Source organism: Temnothorax nylanderi, unplaced genomic scaffold (assembly GCF_030848795.1).
Source record: "Temnothorax nylanderi isolate EJ_2023f unplaced genomic scaffold, tnyl_v1.0 TNYL_tig0347_pilon, whole genome shotgun sequence".
NCBI lineage: Eukaryota > Metazoa > Arthropoda > Insecta > Hymenoptera > Formicidae > Temnothorax > Temnothorax nylanderi.
The window spans coordinates 10,125-34,710 of record NW_027249409.1 but is presented as its reverse complement, the minus strand read 5'-3'; the positions used below and the strand labels follow the sequence as shown (position 1 = coordinate 34,710).

Here is a 24,586-nt window from a genome sequence, read left to right as displayed (position 1 = left end):
GCAAAATTTCGGCAAGCTACAACAGGGGCTGGATTTTTTAATTTATTCGCAAGAGAAAGGTATGCGCAAATTCTACTCTTACAGAAAAGTTGCAAGTTGATCGCATGGCTTTTAGTTAATCAACTTGCAACTTTTTTATAAGAGCAGAATTTCCGCATACGTTTTTCTTGCGAATAAATTCAAGGATCCAGCCCCAGGTGCGCGCGCGCTGTGCCTTAAAAGCCTCATTAAGAACGTATAAAGGTCTTATTTGAATTTAATTAAATTTAAATTAGATTTAGAACTTATTAAGAACATATAAAGGTCTTATTTGAATTCAACATATTAAGAACATATAAAAGTTTTATTTGAATTTAATGAAATTTGAATAAAATGTACAACTTATTAATTTCATATATGGTTTCAATAAGATTAATATTTAAATTGAATATATTAGCTAATTAAATCCTTATTAAGCCAAATTAAATACGAATATTTTGATGATGAAATGATACTGTAAGAAGTACGTATATATACTTTGTATACTACGAAACATACGTACGAGTATACACGTCGATTAAGAATATACGACATGTATTCATATGTTCGAGATTTTTAATCGAAATGTATATCGGCATTTCTTCTTATATTCTTAATTAAGTTTTATATATAGAACAAATATGAGCCATATTAATGCAGTTATTCAGCATTAATTTAAATCAAATAAAATTTAAATGGAGATTTTATTAAGGTCCATATAAAGTTCATATTTAACTGTTTTCCGCGGGTCCTAATTATTTTTCAACTTTGATTCAATTCATTAAATAAATTCTTTATTTTGTCAGGTAGCGTCTTTAGGCGTTATCATGCATGTTGTTAACGTTTATTATATTAATATTATATTATGTTAAATATACGAATTTCATATTAATAATTATTGTATATTAATTGTAATTGCGTTATTATTTTTAATATTTACCGATTATTATCATTACACGATTTTTGAACACTATAAAGATATGTTATATAGGAGTATAAGCAACAAGGAAGCGTCAGAATCAAAGGATCGCCACTAGTCCGTTCGATCATCGATGTCAAGCGACGTTAGGTGCGGTACTGACTCGGATGGGTGACCGCGCGGCTGTATGCACACACGACATATACATAATAAATTTATTTATTTTTTTTGTTTTTCTAAAATTCTTAATTCACAAAAGCATAACGGCATATACATACCTTTAAATGACTCATATTTATGTCATTTTTAAAGCATTTTTAAAATTATTATGAACATATTTTATTTTTTAAAACAATATTTCTAAAAGATTTTACAAATATTATTGAATATATTTATTTGCAATCTTTTAAAAATATTTTTGAAATTTTGACATGATCTGACGGACATAGAAACATTCTAAAAATATTTTTGTAAATTATTTTAAATTATTTTAATCTTCCTAAAAAATATTTTAAAAATATTTAAAAAACATTTTGTGCTGTATGGGAAATGACTAATATATATGTCGAAATAGTTCACGCATACACTTTTCACGCGAGACGAGTTGTCACATGGGTTCGTGGCGCGCTTTACAAGCTCGTTTAAAGGTGCGTTCGGGGAGACGCTATTAGCGCTGACAACGTCATTCTATCTCTGTTACTTACTGAAAGTTGAACAAGGACAGAGCACGCTCATAGCGCTAAAAGCGCGCTCCGCGAACCCAGCCTAAGTAGAGGTGGTATTAAAGAAGTTAAAGTTAGTCGATCATCTGTGTGAATATTTGTAGCGATATACAATAAACGAGCTTGTAAAGCGCGCCACGAACCCATGTGACACTCGTCTCGCGTGGAAAGTATATGCGTGAACTATTTCGACATATATATATATTAGTCAGTAGGTATAGAAGGCCGCTTCCACCCCGGGGGCAATGAGGGGGGGTGAGGGGGAGGGGGGGGTATCGGGTTACGCGGGGGGTGAGGGGGAGGGGGAGTTGGCGGGGTATCGGGTTACACAAGGGTATCGGATTTCGCGGGGGTGAGGGGGAGGGGGGTGGAGGGGTATCGGATTTCGCGGGGGGTGAGGGGGAGGGGGGTATCGGGTTACACAAGGGTATCGGATTACGAGGGGGTGAGGGGGAGGGGGGTATCGGGTTACACAAGGGTATCGGATTACGAGGGGGTGAGGGGGAGGGGGGGTGACCTTGGCATACCACAGGGATGACTCACCGGGATGACTCACCGGGGGATGACTCACCGGGATGACTCACCGGGGGATGACTCACCGGGATGACTCACCGGGATGACTCACCCGCGTTCGCGTTCGAGTTCGCGGTCGCGCCGCGGGTCCGCGCGGGTGGTCCGCGCCGCGCCGCGCGGGAGGGGGGGTGTCCGCGCCGCGCCGCGGGTTCGCGCCGCGCCGCGTCGCGGGTCCGCGTGGGGGGTCCGCGTCGCGCCGCGGGTCCGCGAGGGGGGGTCGGCGTCGCGCCGCGGGTCCGCGCGAGGGTCCGCGGTCGCACCGCGTATGTATCTAGCTTCTATCAGCATTGTAGATAGCAAATCATATATTTACACGCCGCGGGAAATTTTACCTTAGCAGAGCGGTGAATCTCTACAAACTCGCTACGCGGTTCGCGTAGACAATCAGCGCCTCGTCCACGAGGAGAGATCGGTCCCCCGTCAGGCGGAAGAGGTCTTCCCGCGCGCGGCCAGGCGCGGATATCGTGCTGAAAAACGGAAGCCGGGGCGCGGGAGGAGCGCCTTCAAACGTCTCTATAGCGTCTTCAAACTGGGGAGCATCAGGTCCCCCCAAAATTTTACTATCTTCTATGTCTTTAGGTATAAAAGGTTCGCGCGGAGACATCACAAAATCACAGAACACGTCCGAACACGCGTTCGTACACAAAAAAACTCGTAAAAAACACGTGAACCACTTTGCGCTGACTCGATGCGACTGAATTCAATGACGGTTGCAGAACGGAGAAGTCGCCAGAGAAAAAAATATAATGGGCGGTGTATAAAACTGATAGCAATACGTCTCGCATTACACCTGCGAGCGTAGACGTCCGCTGGAGTCTCGCTTCTATGTTATGATATGCGATATTTGATTGTAAAATTCAAGCAGCCGGAGTTTTGGCGGACGTCGCATATACGACTCGAATAGAAATGCGCGCGAAGGAATTATAGTATGATTTATACTTAAAAAACAATCTATCTACGCAGTACGTAAAAGACAAAGGAAGAAATGACGTCATCGGGACGATGATCTACCCGATAACGCGTCGAACCTGTCGGAACATGTTCGTCGTAAACAACATTTTTCTAGAAAAAGGGGGTGTTATCGCGCTATTTTTTTACAACGCAGTACGCGAGACAAAGGAAAAGATCTTTCAAAAATCAGTTGGAGTGAGAGAGAGAGCAAAGGGTATATAACGAGGGATGAAGCGCGTCGAGCCGCAGTAGTGAGATTTGAGAGCTATACATCGATCGAAAAGTAACGCGGTTTCTTCGTTATTGTATGGTTGAACATTATCATGTGCAAGTGCTCTGTAAAAGAGATTCTTTTATCGCTCAGTCGCAAAGATGTTCGTCCTGCTGTCGAGACCGTCGGACATTCGCGATTTTAGCGCCGAACAGCTGCAATTCGTGCCGAAAGCCGTTCTGTTGCAAATGTGCGGCGATCACATCCACTACGTGTGGGACAAACTTCCGGAGCACATAAAGGTGGATTTGGAGGTTCAGACCTATCGTCGCTGTGACGAACATTGGAATCAACCGTGGCAGGAAACGCACATCGACGGTCCCGCTCCAATGATTAAGGATTGCGGCGAATGTCAGCGAAAATAAAAACATTAGCTTTTTCGCGACGTGAACATTTTTTAATAACAGTGAACAAGAAGAAACGGTGCTTATATTTGTGTGAAATAGATCAAACATGGATCAAGTTTACATTGTAAACGGGGACAATTGAAATGGAAGAAATAATGAATAAAATGACTATGTATGCGTCCGATTCCGATTCCGATGACTCGCTGCAAAACAGAGCGACTCCATCACCGAACTTATATGGTGATATGGCGGGGGAGCGGAATCGCTGGAGTCAGGAGATGAAGGAGGACGCTCGCTGGAATCTGACGACGTACTCTCTGCGAAGGGCGATCGGAAATCCATGTGTGCGGGAAGAACTGTGGATACGAACAATAATAGCTTTCGGTAATAGATCGGAACGGTATATGAGTGGAGTTGCGATGAAAATTCCAAAGAGATTCCGTTACATGAACTCTGTTACAAAGAACTCTGTCGTACATCGCACTTGCGCGAGTGGTACGAGCGGCACGTTATCGAGCCCACATTAGCGAAACTCGAGGAGTTCCAGGAACGCGACAGTGGGTGGGCGTTGACGCGAATCCTCAATTTGACGGTGAACGTCAACAGATACAATCCTTTGCGCGCGGGGTGTCACTTGAAATTGCCTCAAGACATTAAAACGAAGAATGCGGTAATCAATGTACTGTCTATGGACAATGCGTGTTTTGCGTGGTCAGTGGTAGCCGCCTTGCATCCAGCCGAAAGACATTCAGAACGGGAATCATCATACCCGCATTATTCAACGGTATTGAATGTACGAGACATTGAGTTTCCAATGACGTTGAGTCAAATTAAAAAGTTCGAACGGCTCAACAATATATCCGTCAATGTCTATACCATCGAGGGACAGAAGACGTCAACCGTTCTTCCAATACGGCTTACCGACCGCACGAGTGATAAACATGTGAATCTGCTGTACGTGCAGGATCCACGAGACAACAATGTTGGACATTTTGCGTGGATTAAGCATCTATCCCGCCTCGTGAGCTCACAAATTAACAAACATAGACACACAAAGTACATTTGTGATCGGTAAGTGTCTATACTTTTTTAAATAATATATAGAATATTTTGTATATAAAAAATTTATAATATTTGTGTTTCTTTTTTGCAGATGTCTTCACTATTTTAGTTCGAGCGACAAGTTGCAGTCTCACACTGTGGACTGCCGAGAGGTAAACAAATGCGCAATCCGACTGCCGAGCGAGGACAACAAGTGGCTGAGCTTCAAGAACCACAGCAGGAAAGAGCGACTTCCCTTCGTGGTATATGCCAATCTGGAGTGCGTGCTGCAGAAGACACAACCGGAGACGGAACACGCGTCATACGTCTATCAACATCATCGGGTATGTAGTATAGCATACTACATACAGTGCTCGTACGACAAAACGTTATCAGCGTATCGATTTCGTCGCGATAATGACTGCGTCGCGTGGTTCGTCGAGGAACTCAAAGGATTGGCGCATCGCGTAAAGAATATCTTGTCAGACAATGTATGCATGGTAGACCTAACGCGAGAGGAGTGGGAGACATTTCGCAGCGCGACGCAATGTCACATATGTGAAAAACCGTTCGCGCCGGATGATAATCGTGTACGCGATCATTGCCACCTGACCGGGCGTTACAGAGGTCCGGCACACTCGACGTGCAATCTTAATTATAAGGATTCTCACTTCATCCCAGTAATATTCCACAATCTGTCGGGCTATGACGCACACTTTATTATCAAGGAGATAGCTGCCGCGTTCGAAGGCTCGATCGATGTACTGCCTATAACAAAGAAAAAGTACATCTCATTCACGAAGCATGTGAAAGACACAGCGGAAAGATCAGATTCGCGCAGCGACATAAAATTAAGATTTATCGACTCGTATAAATTTCTGAGCGCGAGTCTCGCAAAATTGGCATCCTTCCTCGACAAGGATAAATTAAAAATTATACGTTCCAAATTTTCCGCGTTATCCGACGACGATTTCAAATTATTGACGCGAAAAGGTGTCTTTCCATACGAATACGTGGACAGCGTCGAAAAGCTGGAGGATACGTGTTTACCGCCGCGCGATTCATTTTACAGTTCCTTGACCGGTGAAACCGTATCCGAGAGCGATTACGCGCACGCCGCGAACGTATGGCAGCGATTCTCCGTTCAAACCCTGGGCGAATACAGCGATCTATACCTGAAAACCGATGTCTTGCTGTTGGCCGACGTGTTTGAAAATTTCCGCGACAGCTGCGTCGCGAGTTACGGACTCGATCCCGCGTACTACTACACTTTACCAGGCTTTACGTGGGATGCCATGTTGAAACATACGTGTGTCAATTTCGAACTGCTGACCGACATTGACATGGTTATGTTTATCGAACGTGGTATTCGCGGCGGCCTGAGTCAATGTTCCGGCAGATACGCGCAGGCCAACAATAAGTACATGCAGTCGTACGATTCATCGAAACCGTCATCGTATCTAATGTACTTCGATGTCAACAATTTGTACGGCTGGGCGATGTGTCAACCATTGCCCTACGCGGAGTTTCGATGGGTCGAAGACGTGTCGAATTTCGACTATAACGCGATCGCTTTGGATTCGCCTACGGGCTATATTCTCGAGGTCGACCTAGAGTATCCGCAGGATAAACACAACGCGCACACTGACCTACCGTTCTGTCCAACGCGCGATAAACCGCCCGGCAAACGGCAGGACAAACTTCTCGCCACGGTGAACGATAAGGAGCGTTACGTTATTCATTATCGCAATCTACAGCAGTGCACGCGCCACGGTCTTTGCGTCACAAAAATACATCGCGTATTACAATTCGTTCAATCTGCGTGGCTCCGCGCTTACATCGAACTCAATACAGAATTTAGAACACAGGCCAAAAATGAGTTCGAAAAAAATTTATATAAATTAATGAATAACGCAGTTTTCGGGAAAACGATGGAGAATGTACGCAATCACGTCGATGTAAAGTTACTGACGAAGTGGGACGGACGATACGACGCGGAGGCAATGATCGCGCGACCGAATTTCCACAGCAGGAGCGTGTTTTCGGAAAATCTGGTAGCCGTCGAAATGCGCAAACTCGAGGTGAAATTCGACAAACCGATCTACGTCGGCATGTGCATCCTCGACTTGTCGAAGGTATGCCTATACGAATTTCACCACGAGTACATGTCTCCCCTGTACCGCGACTCGTGTAGAATCATGTATACCGACACGGACAGTTTGATTTATCATATCGAGTGCGACGACGCGTACGAGACGATGAAACGTGATATAGCCAGGTTCGACACGAGTGATTACGCGGTAGATAACGCTTACGGTATACCTCTCGTGAATAAAAAAGTGCCGGGCCTGATGAAGGACGAAAACAACGGCGCGATCATGACCGAATTCGTTGGACTTAGGGCGAAAATGTATGCCTTGCGAGTCGATGGCAAAAAAGATTGTAAAAAAGCTAAAGGTGTCAAAAGCAACGTTATCGCGCGCACCATTACGTTCGACGACTACACGCGGTGTCTGAACGATGAGATCGAAATGACTCGACCGCAGTCGTGCATACGATCGAAAATGCACGAAGTGTACACTATCAGTGAGACGAAAATCGCTCTGAGTCCTTACGACGATAAGCGATATATCGTGCCGGATTCGACAGATACATTGCCTTGGGGACATTATCGCATACCTTTATATGATAAGGAACAGTGAAGATTCATGTATGTATGTATATATGTATGTATAATATGTATGTATGTATGTATGTATGTATGTATGTATGTAATGTATGCAATATATGTAATAAAATGTATGTACGTATATACATATGAATATATGTATGTAATGTAATGTAATGTATGTACTAGTATGAATGTATGTATGTATATATGTATGTACGTACATGTATAATGGAAGGAATATTAATCACGTATATATTTTATATTTTATATTATAAAACATTTATTCAATAAAAAAATTTTTATACAATATTAATCACATATATTTTTATATTTTATATTATAAACATTTATTCAATAAAAAATTTTTTTATATAATATTTCCATTTATTACTTCCCTAAACATTTTGTTCCTAAAGTACGGCATGTCATCGTGCGTGAACGTTATCTTCCTGCTTGCACAGACGTATTCGGCGAACATGCAAGAGAATACACCACAATCGCTGCCGTTCGTCTGTTGCGGAATATTCTTGGCGGAATAAAATATCCAATCACTCATATCATAAGGTTGTTTCTTTTTGTCAAGACTCTCATCTTGTAAATATAGTTTTAGCGCAGCCAGACATTTCGGATTATCACTGCCCATACTGTCGTAATAAACAATTGTTTTATCGCGGAAATCTACTATTGACATACACCAGTGCACATTCAAATGTATTGGGATAATAATGAGATCCTGCGCAAAGATGTCCACCTTCTTGGTCCATCGCTTCAGAGACGAGTGACCGCTCGACAGAAGTTTTGGGTAAAAGAACGTGTTCATCGCATGTACTTTCGGATATTTGTTCGAAGATGTACCTCTGGCGATCAGTAGATTCATATAAAAGTTAATCACTTCGTCGTTGAGCCAATTTAAATCGACCAGCGTGTGAAGATCCTTTTGCGTGAGCTTCAGACCGAAGCCTTCCACCACCATCTCCATACTGCGATTTTGTCAAAAACCTTTGTCAAAAAATATGTCATAAAAAAATTACCACATCACATTCCAATAATTTTAAATAATAATAATTTGCAAATTTACCAGATGAACTGTTGCACAGATGAATCGCTGCACCATAGATTGTTAACTGTTTCGATCGCTCCGCACAGATTTTAACTGTTTCGATCACTGTACACAGATTTTAAATGTCTCAATCAATGCACAGATGTATCATCGAGGTGTTTAAGCTCTCAAATCATACTACTGTAGCTTGATGCATCCCTCGTTATATACCCTTTGCTCTCTCTCTCGCTCCAACTGAATCTTGAAAGATCATTTTTTTCTTTGTTTTGCATTTCTTCCTTTGTCTCGCGTACTGCGTCGTAAAAAAATAGTGTGAAATAGATACGTATACGCAATAACAGCCCCCTTCTTCAAGAAAAATATTTGTTTATAGCGCCACGATGAACACGAAACCCGCAATAGTAGATAACATATTATATTAGAAAGGATATTAATAAAGATATCGTATATGTATTTCAAACATTTTATATATATTTCAAACATTTTATATGTTGCATACGTCGTTACATATTTTTTATATATTGGATATTTTGTATTTAATATTTTTTACATAGTTTATTTTTTCATATGTTTTAAAAAAATACAATCTGTACGAATTAAATAACATTATTCTTGTGTATCCAAGAGTTGTGCGATCCATCGAATCCCAGCCATTTCACGTAAACCTCGTCACCCTTCCTGCGCAGTACTTTCTCCACGAGATACACGTCAGGATACGTCGCGCGATGCAACTCGTACTCGTAGAACGCTCCAGCGACGGATTTTCCACGATAGTCCTCGAGTAGATAGGTTACGGGATTGGTATGCTGCACTTTAACGATCTTAAACACCTCGGTGGTCCAATTCGGCGTGTAACCCTTCTCGAAAATCGTCTTGTATTTGCTGACGCGTACCGAGTCGCCCGTTTTGAACTTTGCCGGGCCCGCGATCTTTATCGCGCTGTACACCGTAGCCAAGAGTCTTTCGGCGATCGCGGGGGTAACGTCGACGGGTCGCATGCCGATCGTTCGATGCTTGCGCGCGTTGTAATCCGACACGAGTCGCGGCAAGGCGTCGACCCACTTGTAATTTCCATTGAGCGTAAACATCTTCCACATATTGTTTTTTAACGTGCGATTGAATCGCTCGACGACCGATGCCTTCATCACCGAATACGTGGAATAATGATTGATGCCGTGTTTTCTCACGAGACGTTGCACGTCGGTGTTGTAAAATTCCTTCCCCATGTCGGTTTGTAGATTACTAGGGCACCTCCCGCTATCTCGAATTATCTCAGCGATAGCGTCAGCTGTCTCGCTGCCGCCTTTACCCTTGAGCGGCACGGCCCACGCGTACTTGCTCAACACATCGATGACAGTGAGTATGTAGTGGTGGCCTCCGTTGAAACGCGAGTACGGACGCATCTCGACGATATCAGCCTGCCACAGATCGTCGTATCCTCGCACTATGACGTGTCTGCGGGGAAAATTTCTTCTCGCCGGTGCGTGCAATTCGTCCACCAGCCGTCGCTTTTCGATATTTTTATCCACATCGGTCGATTTTAACGGTCTCATGTTCGGTTAACGTTTCGTTAGTTGTTCGTCGTCGTTCTTTAACTGTACGTAGCCGTTTCTGTTTATGTTTCTGCGTCGTTCGTCGCTGTTTCTGAACCGCTCAGATACGATTTCGAGCCGTTCCTGAACCGTTTGACGGCCGTCCGACAACCGTTCCTGAATCGTTCGTTGTCGTTCGTCGTCGTCAGTTAACCGTTGTTTATCATTCATCGTCGTCGTCGTCGTCGTCGACGTTCTTTAGCCGTTTGTAGCCATTACCTGTCACCGCGTAGTTCGCACCTGTTTCTGAACCGCTCGTAATCGTTTCTGAGCTGTTTTTGAACCGTTCTTGAACCGTCCGACAACCGTTCTTGAACCGTAAGACAGCCGTCCGACAACCGTTCTCGAGTCGTTCGTTGCTGTTCGTCACCGTCGTTAATTAACCGTTGCCTCTCTTCACTCGTCGCCGTTCGATAGTCGTTTCTGCTGAACCGTTTCTTGTCACTCATCGTCGTTCGCGAGTCGTTTCCAATCTAACGATATTCGCACGCCGAAGCGCGTTTACCGCAGTCTGTAACGCTCGCACGTCCTTCTCGAACGCGGTAAGCTTCTCGTCTGACTCTTTCCGTTGATCTCGCAAACTTTTAACGCACTGATCCACGTATAGTTTATTAACAGCGTCACCGTCAGTCTCAGGTTGCGCTACGCGACGAATCTTGCACGACCTTGCGTCAAAGTCCGTGGCGATGCGACACAGAGCGTTGTCGCGCACGAAATTTCTCACTAATCCGCTCCACCGATGGTACGAATTGGCATTCGTCGCGTCTTCGCTCCGCTCGAACAATCCGAATTTATTGATTGGCATTTCAACACCGATTGAACGGATCGCTGTCGCGCCGTTTAATTTATAATAAGCCCAGCCTCGCGAAGTTCCTCGATGATTGACGTGATCTCGTTGTCGTGGGCATTGTTGCCAGCTTGACGCGATGCGTCGAGCAATCGCAGACGATCCACCAGCTCGTTGGGGTCGTCCCAGTGCACGTAGTCGATCTTATTGTCGGTTAGCGTCATCGCGCGAGGCGCGAATACGCCCTTTCCGGATTTTTTCGTCTTGGATTCGGTCGATATCAACGGTGAGATTACAAATAGATACTTGTATCCCCTGTTACCCTTTACTCGCTCGCGAGGATCGTGCTTGTATTTATGAGCACTCGTCGCCAACAGTATGCTCCTGTACTTTTCCCTATCGGCCTCCGTGTAGAGTTTATCATCGGGTATTTTTTTGAAGATTAACTCGTAAATACCGGGTGTACCGGCGTATCGTACGTCGCCGATATGAATGTTATCCGCTTTGTCCACGTAAAAACGTTTATTACCGAGCATCAATTCATTCTTGTCGAGATAAACGCCGTACACGTCGTCTATCGTTGGATCGGCGCCCAAAACAGACGAGATATACACTCGGCTCAGTAGACCGAAGCGATCTTCCAACGTTTCTATAAACAATTCTCGCCCCTCCGACGTTTGCAACTGCTTTTGAACGGTCGTCCCGATCGAGTCATCCGTGGTTTCGAAAACATACTCGTTTTCGAGAAATTCGGGACTTGTACGTTGCACGGTTCGCGTCGGTGTAGAGGTTATCGGTGTAGAGGTTATTGGTAGTACTATCGAGCGTTTCGATTGATTAGATTTACGCGGTGTCGACGATGAGAGATCCGACCAGGAGTCTAATCGTTCCCTCTTTATCTTCGGTGTAGCATCCTCCTCCTCCTCACCAGCGACGCTTTCCGGCTTCTCCTTCTTCACCGCGGTCAAGCTCGAGTTGTCGACGATCTTTTTCAGCGGCCCGATGAGAGGTTTAAAGTGCGTGTCCAACTCAATGTCCTTCTCGATCTTACCGGTCTTCAAAGTGCGAAGTTTCTTACGAATCGAATTACTCGTTTTCGCAATATCTTTCACGATCTTCTCGCGTTCGCGAATCGTCTCGCTCCCGTCGATCGCAGCCATCGCGGGGGAAAAAAAACAAAGCAGAGCGTCGATCTCTCTCTCTGTAACGCTAACGTTTCACCTTCGACGACGTATCGGCGACGACTGACCGCTTTTGCGGTATCGCGAACACGTTAAACCCTTTTCTGTATCGGCCGTTCGAAAGCGCGCTGTCCTTATCTATCACTACGAATCCGTACTTGCATTGCCAACAATCGTGGCACAACGAGCAAAATTCATCGTACGACATGTCGGTATTTACGTGATCGTTGTACACGTGTTTCAAATTAGTACCATCCTGTTTGAATAGGATCAGCAGATTCGCGTTGTCGCGTATCAGATGTTTAGGTATTCTCGCGTACGTCTGACAATGATAAAAGCAGTCGACGCTCGAGTGCCTGCCCATTGAGAAATACTCTCTCACAGTGTCTTGCTTATCGCACGCCACGTCGTCGAAGACGAATATCGAGTTTGGGCACGCGTCGCTCGGTGGAATGACGTCACTGTTATTGGAGAAGGTGTAGTAGCCGATTTCGTCGATCGATGTCAATAAATTCTCCAGATATCGGTATTTCGGTTGTCGCAGCGATTTCGAGTACACGTACACATTCTCGAAACGTACACCGTGCGGACTTTCCAGTAAACTTATCAGAACGTTGGTTTTACCGCAATTCGAGGGACCGCAAATGATCGCGCGTATAGAAGTCGGCAGCATCGTACCGTGTCTGCGCTTCTCCGCGTTGCCCTCCATCGGTCGTGATCTGTCGTCGCACGCGAATCGCCCACGGTTGCCGCACAAATCTCATTTTTTTTCTCACACTTTGTACGACTGAATCGAACTTTCTCGTTTGAACGTCTATTTATAGATGCGCGGTACCGCGAATCGCTCAGTCGCACAGATGTTCGTCCTGCTGTCGAGACCTTTGAACATTCGCGATTTTAGCGCCGAATGCGGCAAATTTCAATGAAAACAAAAAAACAGGTGGAGGTCTGTTTAATCGCGCGATTGGTGCACTTCCGTTCGAATTGCACATTCCCGGCTACCAGTTTTGCGGTCCGGGTACTCGTTTGCAAGAACGATTGGCTAGAGGTGATCCGGGTGTAAATCCATTGGACGCGGCGTGTCGCGAGCACGACATAGACTATTCGCGTAGCAAAGAGCTCACCGAGAGACACGTGGCTGACAAGATACTCGCCGAGAGAGCGCTGGGACGCGTCATCGCGAGAGATTCGACTCTCGGAGAGAGGGCTGCCGCTACAGCCGTCTGGGCGGCTATGAAGGCTAAGACGAAGCTCGGAATGGGTTTGAAAACACGAAAAACACGAACGAGGAAAAGGTCGACGAAGAAACGGATACTTCCGACAGCGAAACGAGGTGGCGTATTGCCGATTCTACCGTTGTTGGGAGTTCTCGGTTCTCTGGCCGGCGGAGCGGCTGGAATTACAACGGCGATGAACGCTAGCAAAGCCGCGCGGCGTCAGCTGGAAGAGACGCAACGTCACAATCGCGCCATGGAAGGTCGCGGACTTTATCTCGCTCCATACAAATATGGACAAGGACTGTATCTCGGCCCGCACAAACGCGGGCGAAGAGTAGCGTTGAAGATTAGAAAGAAAAAAAAAACGTCAAAAAGACGTTAAATATGCCCACGGGTATTACGACTAACGTACAATTGAGTCGACTGGCAAGGCGAATGCGCGTACCGTTCTTCAGAGGTGTTTTCATGCGTGATTCGTTACCGATCGTCGATGGCGTACGTCGAAACGAGAGCGGTATCGTGAATTTGGACGATGCAGCGGGCCCCGGCACCCATTGGGTAGCGTACGCCAAGAGGGGAGATCGAGTCGTATATTTCGACAGTTTCGGCAATCTTCGGCCACCGAAAGAACTGGTGCGATATTTCGGACCGAGCGTGACGAAGATCGAGTACAATCACACGTCTTATCAGCGATACGATCAGAGCATCTGTGGACAATTGTGCTTGCAATTTCTCCGGACGATCGACGACGATCGACGCTAATTTAAAACCTGACGACGCGCCTTGCGGAGACTCAGTGTTCGTCGAACAGCTCCCGTCGACATGTCTATAACGTTCACGCTGACCGGGAAGAGCAGCATCCTCGCGGAGCACTATTTTCCCGCCGTGGATCTGAGCGACGGTGACTACGAGCTCGGTCTAACGTGTTTTGAGACTTATCATACGATTCCGAACGTGAATTCTTTGAATAATAAATTTTATTTCGACGAGGATGTCACGGAAATTACGATTCCCGAGGGATCGTACAAGATACGGGCCATACACGAGTTTTTGAAACGTGAAATTTCACGGAAACGTCCGCGACGCGTGGTTCGTTCCAACGACGACGACGATCGTATGTCGGTCGCGAATATCGCGCGAGAGGAGACCGTTCGCGCGAACGGCTACGAAGACGAGGTCGCGGAGTACCCGATAGTGCTCCGCGCAAATTACAATACGATGAAAAGCGAGATCAAGTGCGCATTCAGAGTGAACTTTAACAAACCGAACAACGTCGGATCGCTACTGGGATTCTCGTCGACGCGTGTATTGCAGCCGGGACAGTGGCATGAATCGGACGCACCGATTAATATTATCAACGTAAACATTATCCGCGTGGAGTGTAACGTGACCGCGGGTGCGTACAGCAACGGCAAACGCGTTCATACGATACACGAGTTTTCACCGAGCGTACCACCGGGATATAAGATATCGGAAACGCCGGCGCAGATCATTTACCTGCCGATCATCGCGCGGAGCGTTACTGATCTAACGATACGCGTCGCTGATCAAGACGGACGATTGCTCGATTTTCGCGGAGAAGAGATCACCGTCAGATTACACGTACGACGGCGAGAGCGATAACGCGGCAGCCGTGTGCGTGAGCGTGAGTGTGCGCGCGACATATGAGATGCTAGTGTTGAACGACTCGGAGCACGCGACAGATAACAACAATAATATCTTTACGGTTGCGCCGATCGACGATATCGTCAAGTCGACATTCGGTGATGTTAAACAAGCGACGAGAAAGAAGCTCAACGCGTTAAACGTTAAATTTTTACAATCTCTGGGATTCGCGGTGCGAAACATCTGAACGATGACTGAAATTCTCAACATCGGAGGCGAGCCGGTCTTCGACGATTGCATCGTCAAGATCGAGACTCACACGTACAACCCGTACGCCAACACAACGTTTGACTATAGCGACGAGATACGAATACCTATACAACAGCAGGATCTGTATACGTTGCCGTGCGAAAGTTTTCTCTACGTCGAAGGAACATTGGCGGTGACCAGAGCAGCCGGCCAAGTCGATAACGTGGTACTGGGGACTAATTGCGTTGCATTCATGTTCGACGAGATTCGATACGAGCTCGACGGTATGGAGATTGATCGCTGCAGAAACGTAGGAATAACCAGCACGCTCAAGAACTACGTTACGGTATCGTCCGACAGAAGCGTGATCCTGAGAAACGCTGGCTGGGAGCCACAGAATAACCCGAATGGATATTTCAATTTCTGCGTACCGCTCAACACGTTACTGGGATTTTGCGAGGATTACAAACGCGTGGTGATCAATGCTCGTCACGAATTGATCTTGATACGATCGCGCAACGACAACAATTCCCTGGTGGGAAGTCTCGCGTTGGAGCCCACCATCAAAATACATAAGATACAATGGCGAATGCCTCACGTGGTATTGAACGAGATCAACAAGCTGTCGATGTTGCGCACCTTGGAAAACGGACGATATCTAAGTATGGGTTTCCGTTCGTGGGATCTGTACAAGTATCCCCTGTTGCAGAACACGACCAAGCACTCGTGGGCCATTAAGACCGCGACTCAGCTCGAGAAACCGCGATACGTCGTCTTCGCTCTGCAGACGGGTCGGAAGAACGTCATGTCCGCCGACACAAGTCGATTCGACGATTGCAACTTGACCAACGTAAAACTCTATCTAAACTCAGAAGTTTATCCGTATGACGACTTGAATTTGGATTTTGGTAAACACAGATGGGCGATTCTGTACGATATGTACGCGCGTTTTTGCAAGGGCTACTACGGATACGAATATCTCGAGCCGAGTCTCACCGTTTCGACTTTTCTACGTAACGGCCCGTTTGTGATCATCGATTGCTCTCGCCAAAACGAATCCGTCAAAAACGCCACCGTGGATGTCAGAATAGAATTCGATTGCATGGAGAACGTACCGCCGAATACCTCCGCTTACTGTCTCATCATACACGACCGCGTGATTGAGTACAACCCGTTGACGAACGTGGTGCGCAGAATAGTCTGAGCGTTCGCGGCAACGTCGACGTGAATATTTTCTCTCTCTCTCTCTCTCTCTCTTTCTCTTTCTCTTTCCATCAGTCTTCGATACAATTATTGAGAGGGGTAAGGGAGGGGGAAAGTATAAATCAGAGTGTCGCGAGACGGTTTGCAGAGTTGCGCGTCATTCCTCTCGATTGACGCATTGACGAGAGAGAGATATATATATATAAAGAAATCTCGTCATGTCCGTACCAACATTCGTGGACCTGCAAGGATTCCTCGTTGGGATGAAATTTGTCGTGAAGGAGGTGGCTGTGCTGAGAAAAGGCTGCGTTCTGTCGCATCACATCTTTAATTACCCCATGCCGTGGAATCTCCTCACAAAATCCGATAAATCGTGTGCTACCTGGTTGATTCGCAATCACCATGGATTACGATGGGAAGACGGAAACGTGCCGTACAGCATGGTGAAACGCCTGATTACATCGGCCGTGCTTGGTGTAGAAGAAGAAGACGATGATGAGAAAGAAGACGATGACGACGACGACGAGATGCCGACTCTCGTGTATGTCAAGGGATGTCAGAAACGAGAATGGCTGGTGGATCTGCTGGAGAATTATGCGCAAAAAAACCTAATCGTCGAGACTCTGGATGCGCATTACGAAGATACCGAATCTTTGAATAAACTAGATGACACCAATACTATGCGATGCGGAAAACATGAAAAGAATTGCGCGTTACAAAATGTAATAAAACTATTTAACTGGTGGTCGCGCGCGACGCCATAAGAACTTGCGATCTTTTTTTTAAAATAAATTATATATAACTTTTTATAATGTTTTTATTTCTTACTCCCCCTCCCCCATCATCACCGTTAGAGTAGGCTTTACTTCCCCCTCTCCTAATAAAAAAATCCACTGCGCAGTTCTATATATAAACATTAATTCCCCCTCTCCCTTTCCCCCACCACATCATTACTTTTGGAATTGTTGCGTATACTAGATTAATTTTACACGATCAGTCTTGTCGCGATCGCTTGTACTGACGGTCAACTTCTCAGAGCCTAGAGAGCGAAAATGTTCTCCTTTGAAGGATGCAGCAGCAGCAGCAGCAGCAACAGCAACAACGGTGCAAAACGCGCGAATGCTGTGAATTATTACGTGCCGATTCACGACGTTGAAACTCAAACGTATGAGGCCAGATGTAATAGGTAAGTTTCTTTTAAGAAAAAAATAGAGCCTCTCCCAGTTTTTATATCTTTACAAATTGTATTACTTACGAAAATAAACTAATTTCATTTCTTTTATACAGCATTTCGCGGGAACGTCGCGCGGTACGCATACTCGGCAGACGATACGCGCTGACAGCTACGGGATATAAATTCCTCGAAATTGGTATCAACGTGGGCCCACCGAGCTACGTGGAGATCGCAGTTGGAGATCATCGAGGAAAGGAACTGCTGTTGTCTCTCGAAACGTGGAAGGCACTCTACGAGCAACGGCGAAACATTCAGAATTTCTTTCGCAACGACTACAAAGATGTCCATAGTTTTATAAATGTTGGACCGCTAACGGTGAGAGTTTGTACGTCGGTTAATAACGTCAAACTCATACGTCTTAAATCTGCAAACGTACGCTTGATGATGACCGAATCGACGTTGCGTCGTATGTTCGATCTCGATCGGTGCATCGAGGCGAGATTCGATCGTTTGGTCAGAATACTTGCGACGGTCGATGCAAAGTTTGCGCAGTTCTCCGATATCGCGTCCACCGTGACGGATCCCAAGGAAGCGTCGAATGTAATATACGCTAGCGATGCGTTCAATACGAATCAGCTCATCGATTGTGAGCTCGCAGCTTTAGTTTTTTAGTACGTAAGATATATCATGTAAAAGAAGAGTTAAATAAACAGGCTTTTTTTACACTTAAATGAACGATGTAATTTCTTTGCATGTATGTCCATCCCTACCTTAATTTTTATCATCGCTTTGATGCGGTCGATCATCGTCGATCCGTCATTTCTTTCTTTGTCTCGCGTACTGCGTCGTAAAAAAATAACGCGAAATTGTTTAGTCTACGCGATAACACCCCCTTTTCCCATAAAAATGTTGTTTACGACGAACATGTTCCGACAGGTTCGACGCGTTATCGGGTAGATCATCGTCCCGATGACGTCATTTCTTCCTTTGTCTTTTACGTACTGCGTAGATAGATTGTTTTTTAAGTATAAATCATACTATAATTCCTTCGCGCGCATTTCTATTCGAGTCGTATATGCGACGTCGGCCGGAGCATCGGCGCCTCGCTTCTATATTATGATATGCGATACTTGTTTGTAAATTCAAGCAGCCGAAATTCTAGCGGACGTCGTCGCTCGCCTTTGTAGCGCGAGACTTCGCTGGAAGCGACTATCAGTTTTATATACCGCCATTATATTTTTCTATGGCGACTTCTCCGTTCTACAACCGTCTGAAGCGTCATTGAATTCAGTCTCGTCGTGGCCGTACGTGAGCGTGCAACGTGTTTCATTTATATACATTTTTTATAATTATATTAAGTATTTGTTTGTTTGTTTGTTTGTTTGTTTGTTTGTGTGATGCCTCCTCTAGAAATTGTGCGAGGCCGTGTAAAAGTGAGTAATTATAACGAATTAAACGACTCTGATAGTGATCAGGATCAGGGTGAGTGGCTCGCTGCTCCGCCTGCTCCCGAACCCCCGCGTCAGCCACCCGCCATAGGACGCGGGCGGGCGCTGCTGAACCCTATCCGACCACTTGGTATCGGACGCGGGCGGGTGCAAGTTTACGTGGATCACCGCGCGGCCCTCGGACGCGGGCGGGCACAGTTTTACGCCGCGGCCCTCGCGCAGGGTCGCGCGTATGTTCCGACGGAGGAGGACAATAGATTAGCTGATGAACTTTTGTTCGACGTGGATCGAGTCCTGCATATCGCGGATCCTCCTCCTCCTCCCGCTAACCGCCGCACAGTGCTGCATTTTGGACAAAAATCTCTGGACAGTGCAATTCTCAACCGAATTGAAGAAATCTTTCTCAGAAATACTCGTAAAAGCGTCAACAATACGGAGGTACTGCAGAGAATTGTATCAGAAGATTTTCAAAATGGCGGCTATACTTAAAAAAAAGAAGGTAAAAAATTCGGAAAAATTTTTTTTTTAATTTTACTGAAACGTGGCATCTAAAAGTTTTTTCAGTCGCTGATTACGAATCTGTAGTCGAATTTTGAAAATACAAAATGGCGAATCCAATATGGAGGACAAGTTTTTTCATTAATCGAAGTATGTTGATTAAAATGTGCTATTCGGGGTTTTTTTGGTCGCTGATTACGAATCTGAAGTCAGATTTTGAAAATTCAAAATGGAGAATCCAATATGGCGGACAAATTTTTAAAAATTGAAGCATTTTGCTTGAAATGTGTTGATCGGGGATTTCTTTGGTCGCTGATAACGATTCTGAAATCAGATTTTGAAAATTCAAAATGGGAAATCCAATATGGTGGACAAATCGAATCATTTTCTTAGAAAATGTTTTGAAGGGGTTTTTGTGGTCTTTGATGTATAGACATTGAGAAACCTCATCTTAGTATAACGATATACTGCATGTTGTAATTATAAAACGATGGTGCTAAATTGAAGGCACATACCCTATCAAGGTGCGGAATTGTATGGACAATTCAAGATTTTGCTCTCAGTCCATAAAATCATATGTGGTGCTGATGTGATGAGATTTTCCGAGCGTCAAATAGGTTGGTATTGAGAACAACCCCGAGACGGAAACAATAAATTACTTCAGCAATGCCACATGAGAGTACAACTATGTGATTAAGAGTAAATACACAAACATGAATCATTACGATATTTCTTGGGATACCACAATCAACGTATACATAAAATTGAAAACCAATCGAATAAACATTGAAAGAACGTTTCATATGAGATATAATTATGTACAAGTACGCAGCCCGGCTATCTTTGGTTTTATTAATGTTTTAAATTATCTAATTCAAATTAAATATTTTATTTTTAACTTAATTTTTCTATTTTAATGTAATATACAATTTAAAACACAATAATTAAGCTCTTTAACCACGTCAAGGTAACAGCCATGAAAAGAGTTTTTTTTTTAACATCTTTTATGTTTTTTTATTTTTTTTTGTATTTTTGTTTAACTTTTTATGTTTTTATTTTTTTTTATTTTTTTTACCTTTTTTTTACTTTTATGCTTTTCATTTATTTTTTTCCCGTTACTTTTACATTATATTTATTTCATTTTTTTAACTGTGTTTTTTTCTAATTCTTACAGTTATTAAATGTTCAAAAAATCATTCTTTAAGTAATTTTGTAGCTCCTTCTGTAAGTTCGATCGGCTTTGATTTTTCTGTGCGTCTTGAATGATTTATTAAAGGATCTGAAGAAATTATCAAATGTCGTAGAGTATCTAAGTTTGTTAATTGTCGGTCAGTCATGCGACTGTGTTCTGCTCTTGCCTTTCTAAATGTTTTATTATTTCCTTCTTGCGGTTCTTCAGAATACCAACCGATTGGAAGCTCAAACGATCTAGCTATGTCCGCTCCATGTATTAGTACTTTGTGGACTGATGGTGGCATCTTATACCATCCGTACAACTCAATGCAAATCTCAGCCGTTTGTAAGCAATATGCCTCAAATTTATCACAATCGATATATTTCGAACAAGTTATTGCTTGTAGTATATCGTGCAGTCTCGTGAGGAAGTCAATATTAAGGCCTGTACATTCAGCTGTGATATTTGCATGTCTGAAAAAAGTACGAGCAACGTTTCCAGTGTTCGAGGTACCGAATCCTTGTTTAACGATGTCTACTGGTAAGGACAGCTTTGCTTGCAATGCCTTCTGAATAGATCGTTTTCGCTCTTGCTTCAATATTTTGTGCTCGGTAGTTACACACGCACTTGCCTTGAAGTCTAAGTTATAAGCAATATGCAGCGAATATTCCAAGAATCGTATCCAGCAATGAAGGGTGGAAAGACCATATCTGTAGTTACTTTTGTTGTATTCCGGTTCTAAATTTTTTACATAATCCAGATCATTTATAAACTTTGGACCTACATTACAGATATTGCATCGATTTGAGGCATCTTGGTTAGTGACAAAATTACACATTTTCCCATCAATCATTGTGAATTTCATGTCAAAGCTTACCTGAAATGGGATTTCGTTGATATCAAAACAATATGTTTGAACTTTCTGTAAAAGGTCCTCGTAATAGTTGAATTCCTTCAGAGCATGTATTTTATTTTCCTTAGTAAATTCATATTTTATTACACGACAAGAACGTACAGATGATGGCGATGTGTTTCTCCAAATTTCATCATCGTCTGCTTTTAGCATCAGAGGAGCAAACGATATTATAAATACTGCACTATCTGAAAATTTATCTTCCTCTGATTGATTTTTCCATTTTTGCCGAGTAGTTTGCTGACCACTGGCTCCATCCATGCCCCATTTCCCTATTAAAAGTAATTTCTTCGTTGACAATTCTTTCAACTCCACTTTAAGACATAAAAGAATTCGTTTAACGGTGTGACCTAATAAAGATATCAAATCGACTTCTGCCTGTACATCTAACGCTTGTATATGATCGGGATAGCAATCTTCTTTAGCTGTTACGATTGTCCGGTAGCTTGGATAAGAAGTACCTTTAATTTTTCTGTTGTGATATCGCATATTCTCATACGTCCTTAATGTTAATTGTAGGTCTAAGTACATAGCTGACACATCACTTCGTTTTTTCTCATCAGTGGAGTAAACTATGTCAATCTCGGAATCTGAGGTTTCTTCATAATTTTCGTCTCTATATTCAGCAGCTTCAATCAACTCCTGTCTGCTGTACATACCTGCCAGCTCACAAGTTCGTCGCTTTTTCGTCCTGTCTGAACCATCAGAGTATGATATCAGCGGGCGACCTCTTTTTGTCGCAATATCCGTTGAGGTACTTTTTTGTAAATTTTCAGATACAACGTGGTCTCGTAGCTCTACTATAAAATCTTGTTCTAAAAAATCTGCGAATTTCTCTAGAAATGACTCTTTTTTTCGATAAACGATTTTCCATTTTTTCTTGTAGAGAGGATAAAACCTATTTAAAAGTTGCTCTTCTATCTGAAGTAAATGATTTTCGTTTAAATTTTCCGCATTTTTTATGTATTCAATGACGTGTTTAATCGGTGTAGTACCTGAATTGGAATCCCATATTATATTGCAAGTCTTGGAATGTTTCATTTTATACATTTCCATATTTGCGCGAAAAGTATGACTAAGTAAAAAAAAAGGTAATTAAAGTACAAGAAAGATTAAGATTTCCCTTACAGGACGAATTTCATTAGCATATAATATCCAAGATATACATACATGTAGTGCTGATATGTAACTGTAAACCGACTAATCTACTTCACAGAAATGCATTTTTATCGTGAGAGCGGAAGAGACGAGCTGTGCGACAATCGCGCCCAGTGAATAATGACAATGGCCGGCCAGTGAAGGTATCAGTTATATGAAGGTGCGCAGATGCTTCTACTATTAATCTTATACCATTTCTGTGAAGTACATTAGTCGGTTTACAGTTACATATCAGCACTACATGTATGTATATCTTGGATATTATATGCTAATGAAATTCGTCCTGTAAGGGAAATCTTAATCTTTCTTGTACTTTAATTACCTTTTTTTTTACTTAGTCATACTTTTCGCGCAAATATGGAAATGTATAAAATGAAACATTCCAAGACTTGCAATATAATATGGGATTCCAATTCAGGTACTACACCGATTAAACACGTCATTGAATACATAAAAAATGCGGAAAATTTAAACGAAAATCATTTACTTCAGATAGAAGAGCAACTTTTAAATAGGTTTTATCCTCTCTACAAGAAAAAATGGAAAATCGTTTATCGAAAAAAAGAGTCATTTCTACAGAAATTCGCAGATTTTTTAGAACAAGATTTTATAGTAGAGCTACGAGACCACGTTGTATCTGAAAATTTACAAAGAAGTACCTCAACGGATATTGCGACAAAAAGAGGTCGCCCGCTGATATCATACTCTGATGGTTCAGACAGGACGAAAAAGCGACGAACTTGTGAGCTGGCAGGTATGTACAGCAGACAGGAGTTGATTGAAGCTGCTGAATATAGAGACGAAAATTATGAAGAAACCTCAGATTCCGAGATTGACATAGTTTACTCCACTGATGAGAAAAAACGAAGTGATGTGTCAGCTATGTACTTAGACCTACAATTAACATTAAGGACGTATGAGAATATGCGATATCACAACAGAAAAATTAAAGGTACTTCTTATCCAAGCTACCGGACAATCGTAACAGCTAAAGAAGATTGCTATCCCGATCATATACAAGCGTTAGATGTACAGGCAGAAGTCGATTTGATATCTTTATTAGGTCACACCGTTAAACGAATTCTTTTATGTCTTAAAGTGGAGTTGAAAGAATTGTCAACGAAGAAATTACTTTTAATAGGGAAATGGGGCATGGATGGAGCCAGTGGTCAGCAAACTACTCGGCAAAAATGGAAAAATCAATCAGAGGAAGATAAATTTTCAGATAGTGCAGTATTTATAATATCGTTTGCTCCTCTGATGCTAAAAGCAGACGATGATGAAATTTGGAGAAACACATCGCCATCATCTGTACGTTCTTGTCGTGTAATAAAATATGAATTTACTAAGGAAAATAAAATACATGCTCTGAAGGAATTCAACTATTACGAGGACCTTTTACAGAAAGTTCAAACATATTGTTTTGATATCAACGAAATCCCATTTCAGGTAAGCTTTGACATGAAATTCACAATGATTGATGGGAAAATGTGTAATTTTGTCACTAACCAAGATGCCTCAAATCGATGCAATATCTGTAATGTAGGTCCAAAGTTTATAAATGATCTGGATTATGTAAAAAATTTAGAACCGGAATACAACAAAAGTAACTACAGATATGGTCTTTCCACCCTTCATTGCTGGATACGATTCTTGGAATATTCGCTGCATATTGCTTATAACTTAGACTTCAAGGCAAGTGCGTGTGTAACTACCGAGCACAAAATATTGAAGCAAGAGCGAAAACGATCTATTCAGAAGGCATTGCAAGCAAAGCTGTCCTTACCAGTAGACATCGTTAAACAAGGATTCGG

At 43.3% G+C, this 24,586-nt stretch overlaps 3 protein-coding genes and 1 pseudogene across 3 annotated transcripts; 3 read left to right on the top strand and 1 right to left on the bottom strand.

Annotated features, from left to right (window-relative positions):
• Positions 1-5,269: 5,269 nt before the first annotated feature.
• LOC139781592 (uncharacterized) lies at positions 5,270-7,547 on the top strand. The gene has a single exon (XM_071720426.1). It carries the CDS (start codon positions 5,340-5,342, stop codon positions 7,542-7,544), a length of 2,205 nt encoding a protein of 734 aa, XP_071576527.1. The 5' UTR covers positions 5,270-5,339; the 3' UTR covers positions 7,545-7,547.
• Positions 7,548-7,880: 333 nt separating this feature from the next.
• Positions 7,881-10,126, bottom strand: LOC139781583 (sentrin-specific protease 1 pseudogene; annotated as a pseudogene).
• A 5,079-nt stretch (positions 10,127-15,205) lies between these two features.
• LOC139781582 (uncharacterized) lies at positions 15,206-16,408 on the top strand. The gene is made up of 2 exons (XM_071720412.1): positions 15,206-15,285; positions 15,370-16,408. The coding sequence occupies exons 1-2, from the start codon at positions 15,206-15,208 to the stop codon at positions 16,406-16,408; spliced, it is 1,119 nt and encodes a 372-aa protein (XP_071576513.1).
• A 1,068-nt stretch (positions 16,409-17,476) lies between these two features.
• LOC139781580 (uncharacterized) lies at positions 17,477-18,312 on the top strand. The gene is made up of 2 exons (XM_071720411.1): positions 17,477-17,558; positions 17,610-18,312. Exons 1-2 carry the CDS (start codon positions 17,477-17,479, stop codon positions 18,251-18,253), a joined length of 726 nt encoding a protein of 241 aa, XP_071576512.1. The 3' UTR covers positions 18,254-18,312.
• The last annotated feature ends 6,274 nt before the right edge of the window (positions 18,313-24,586 follow it).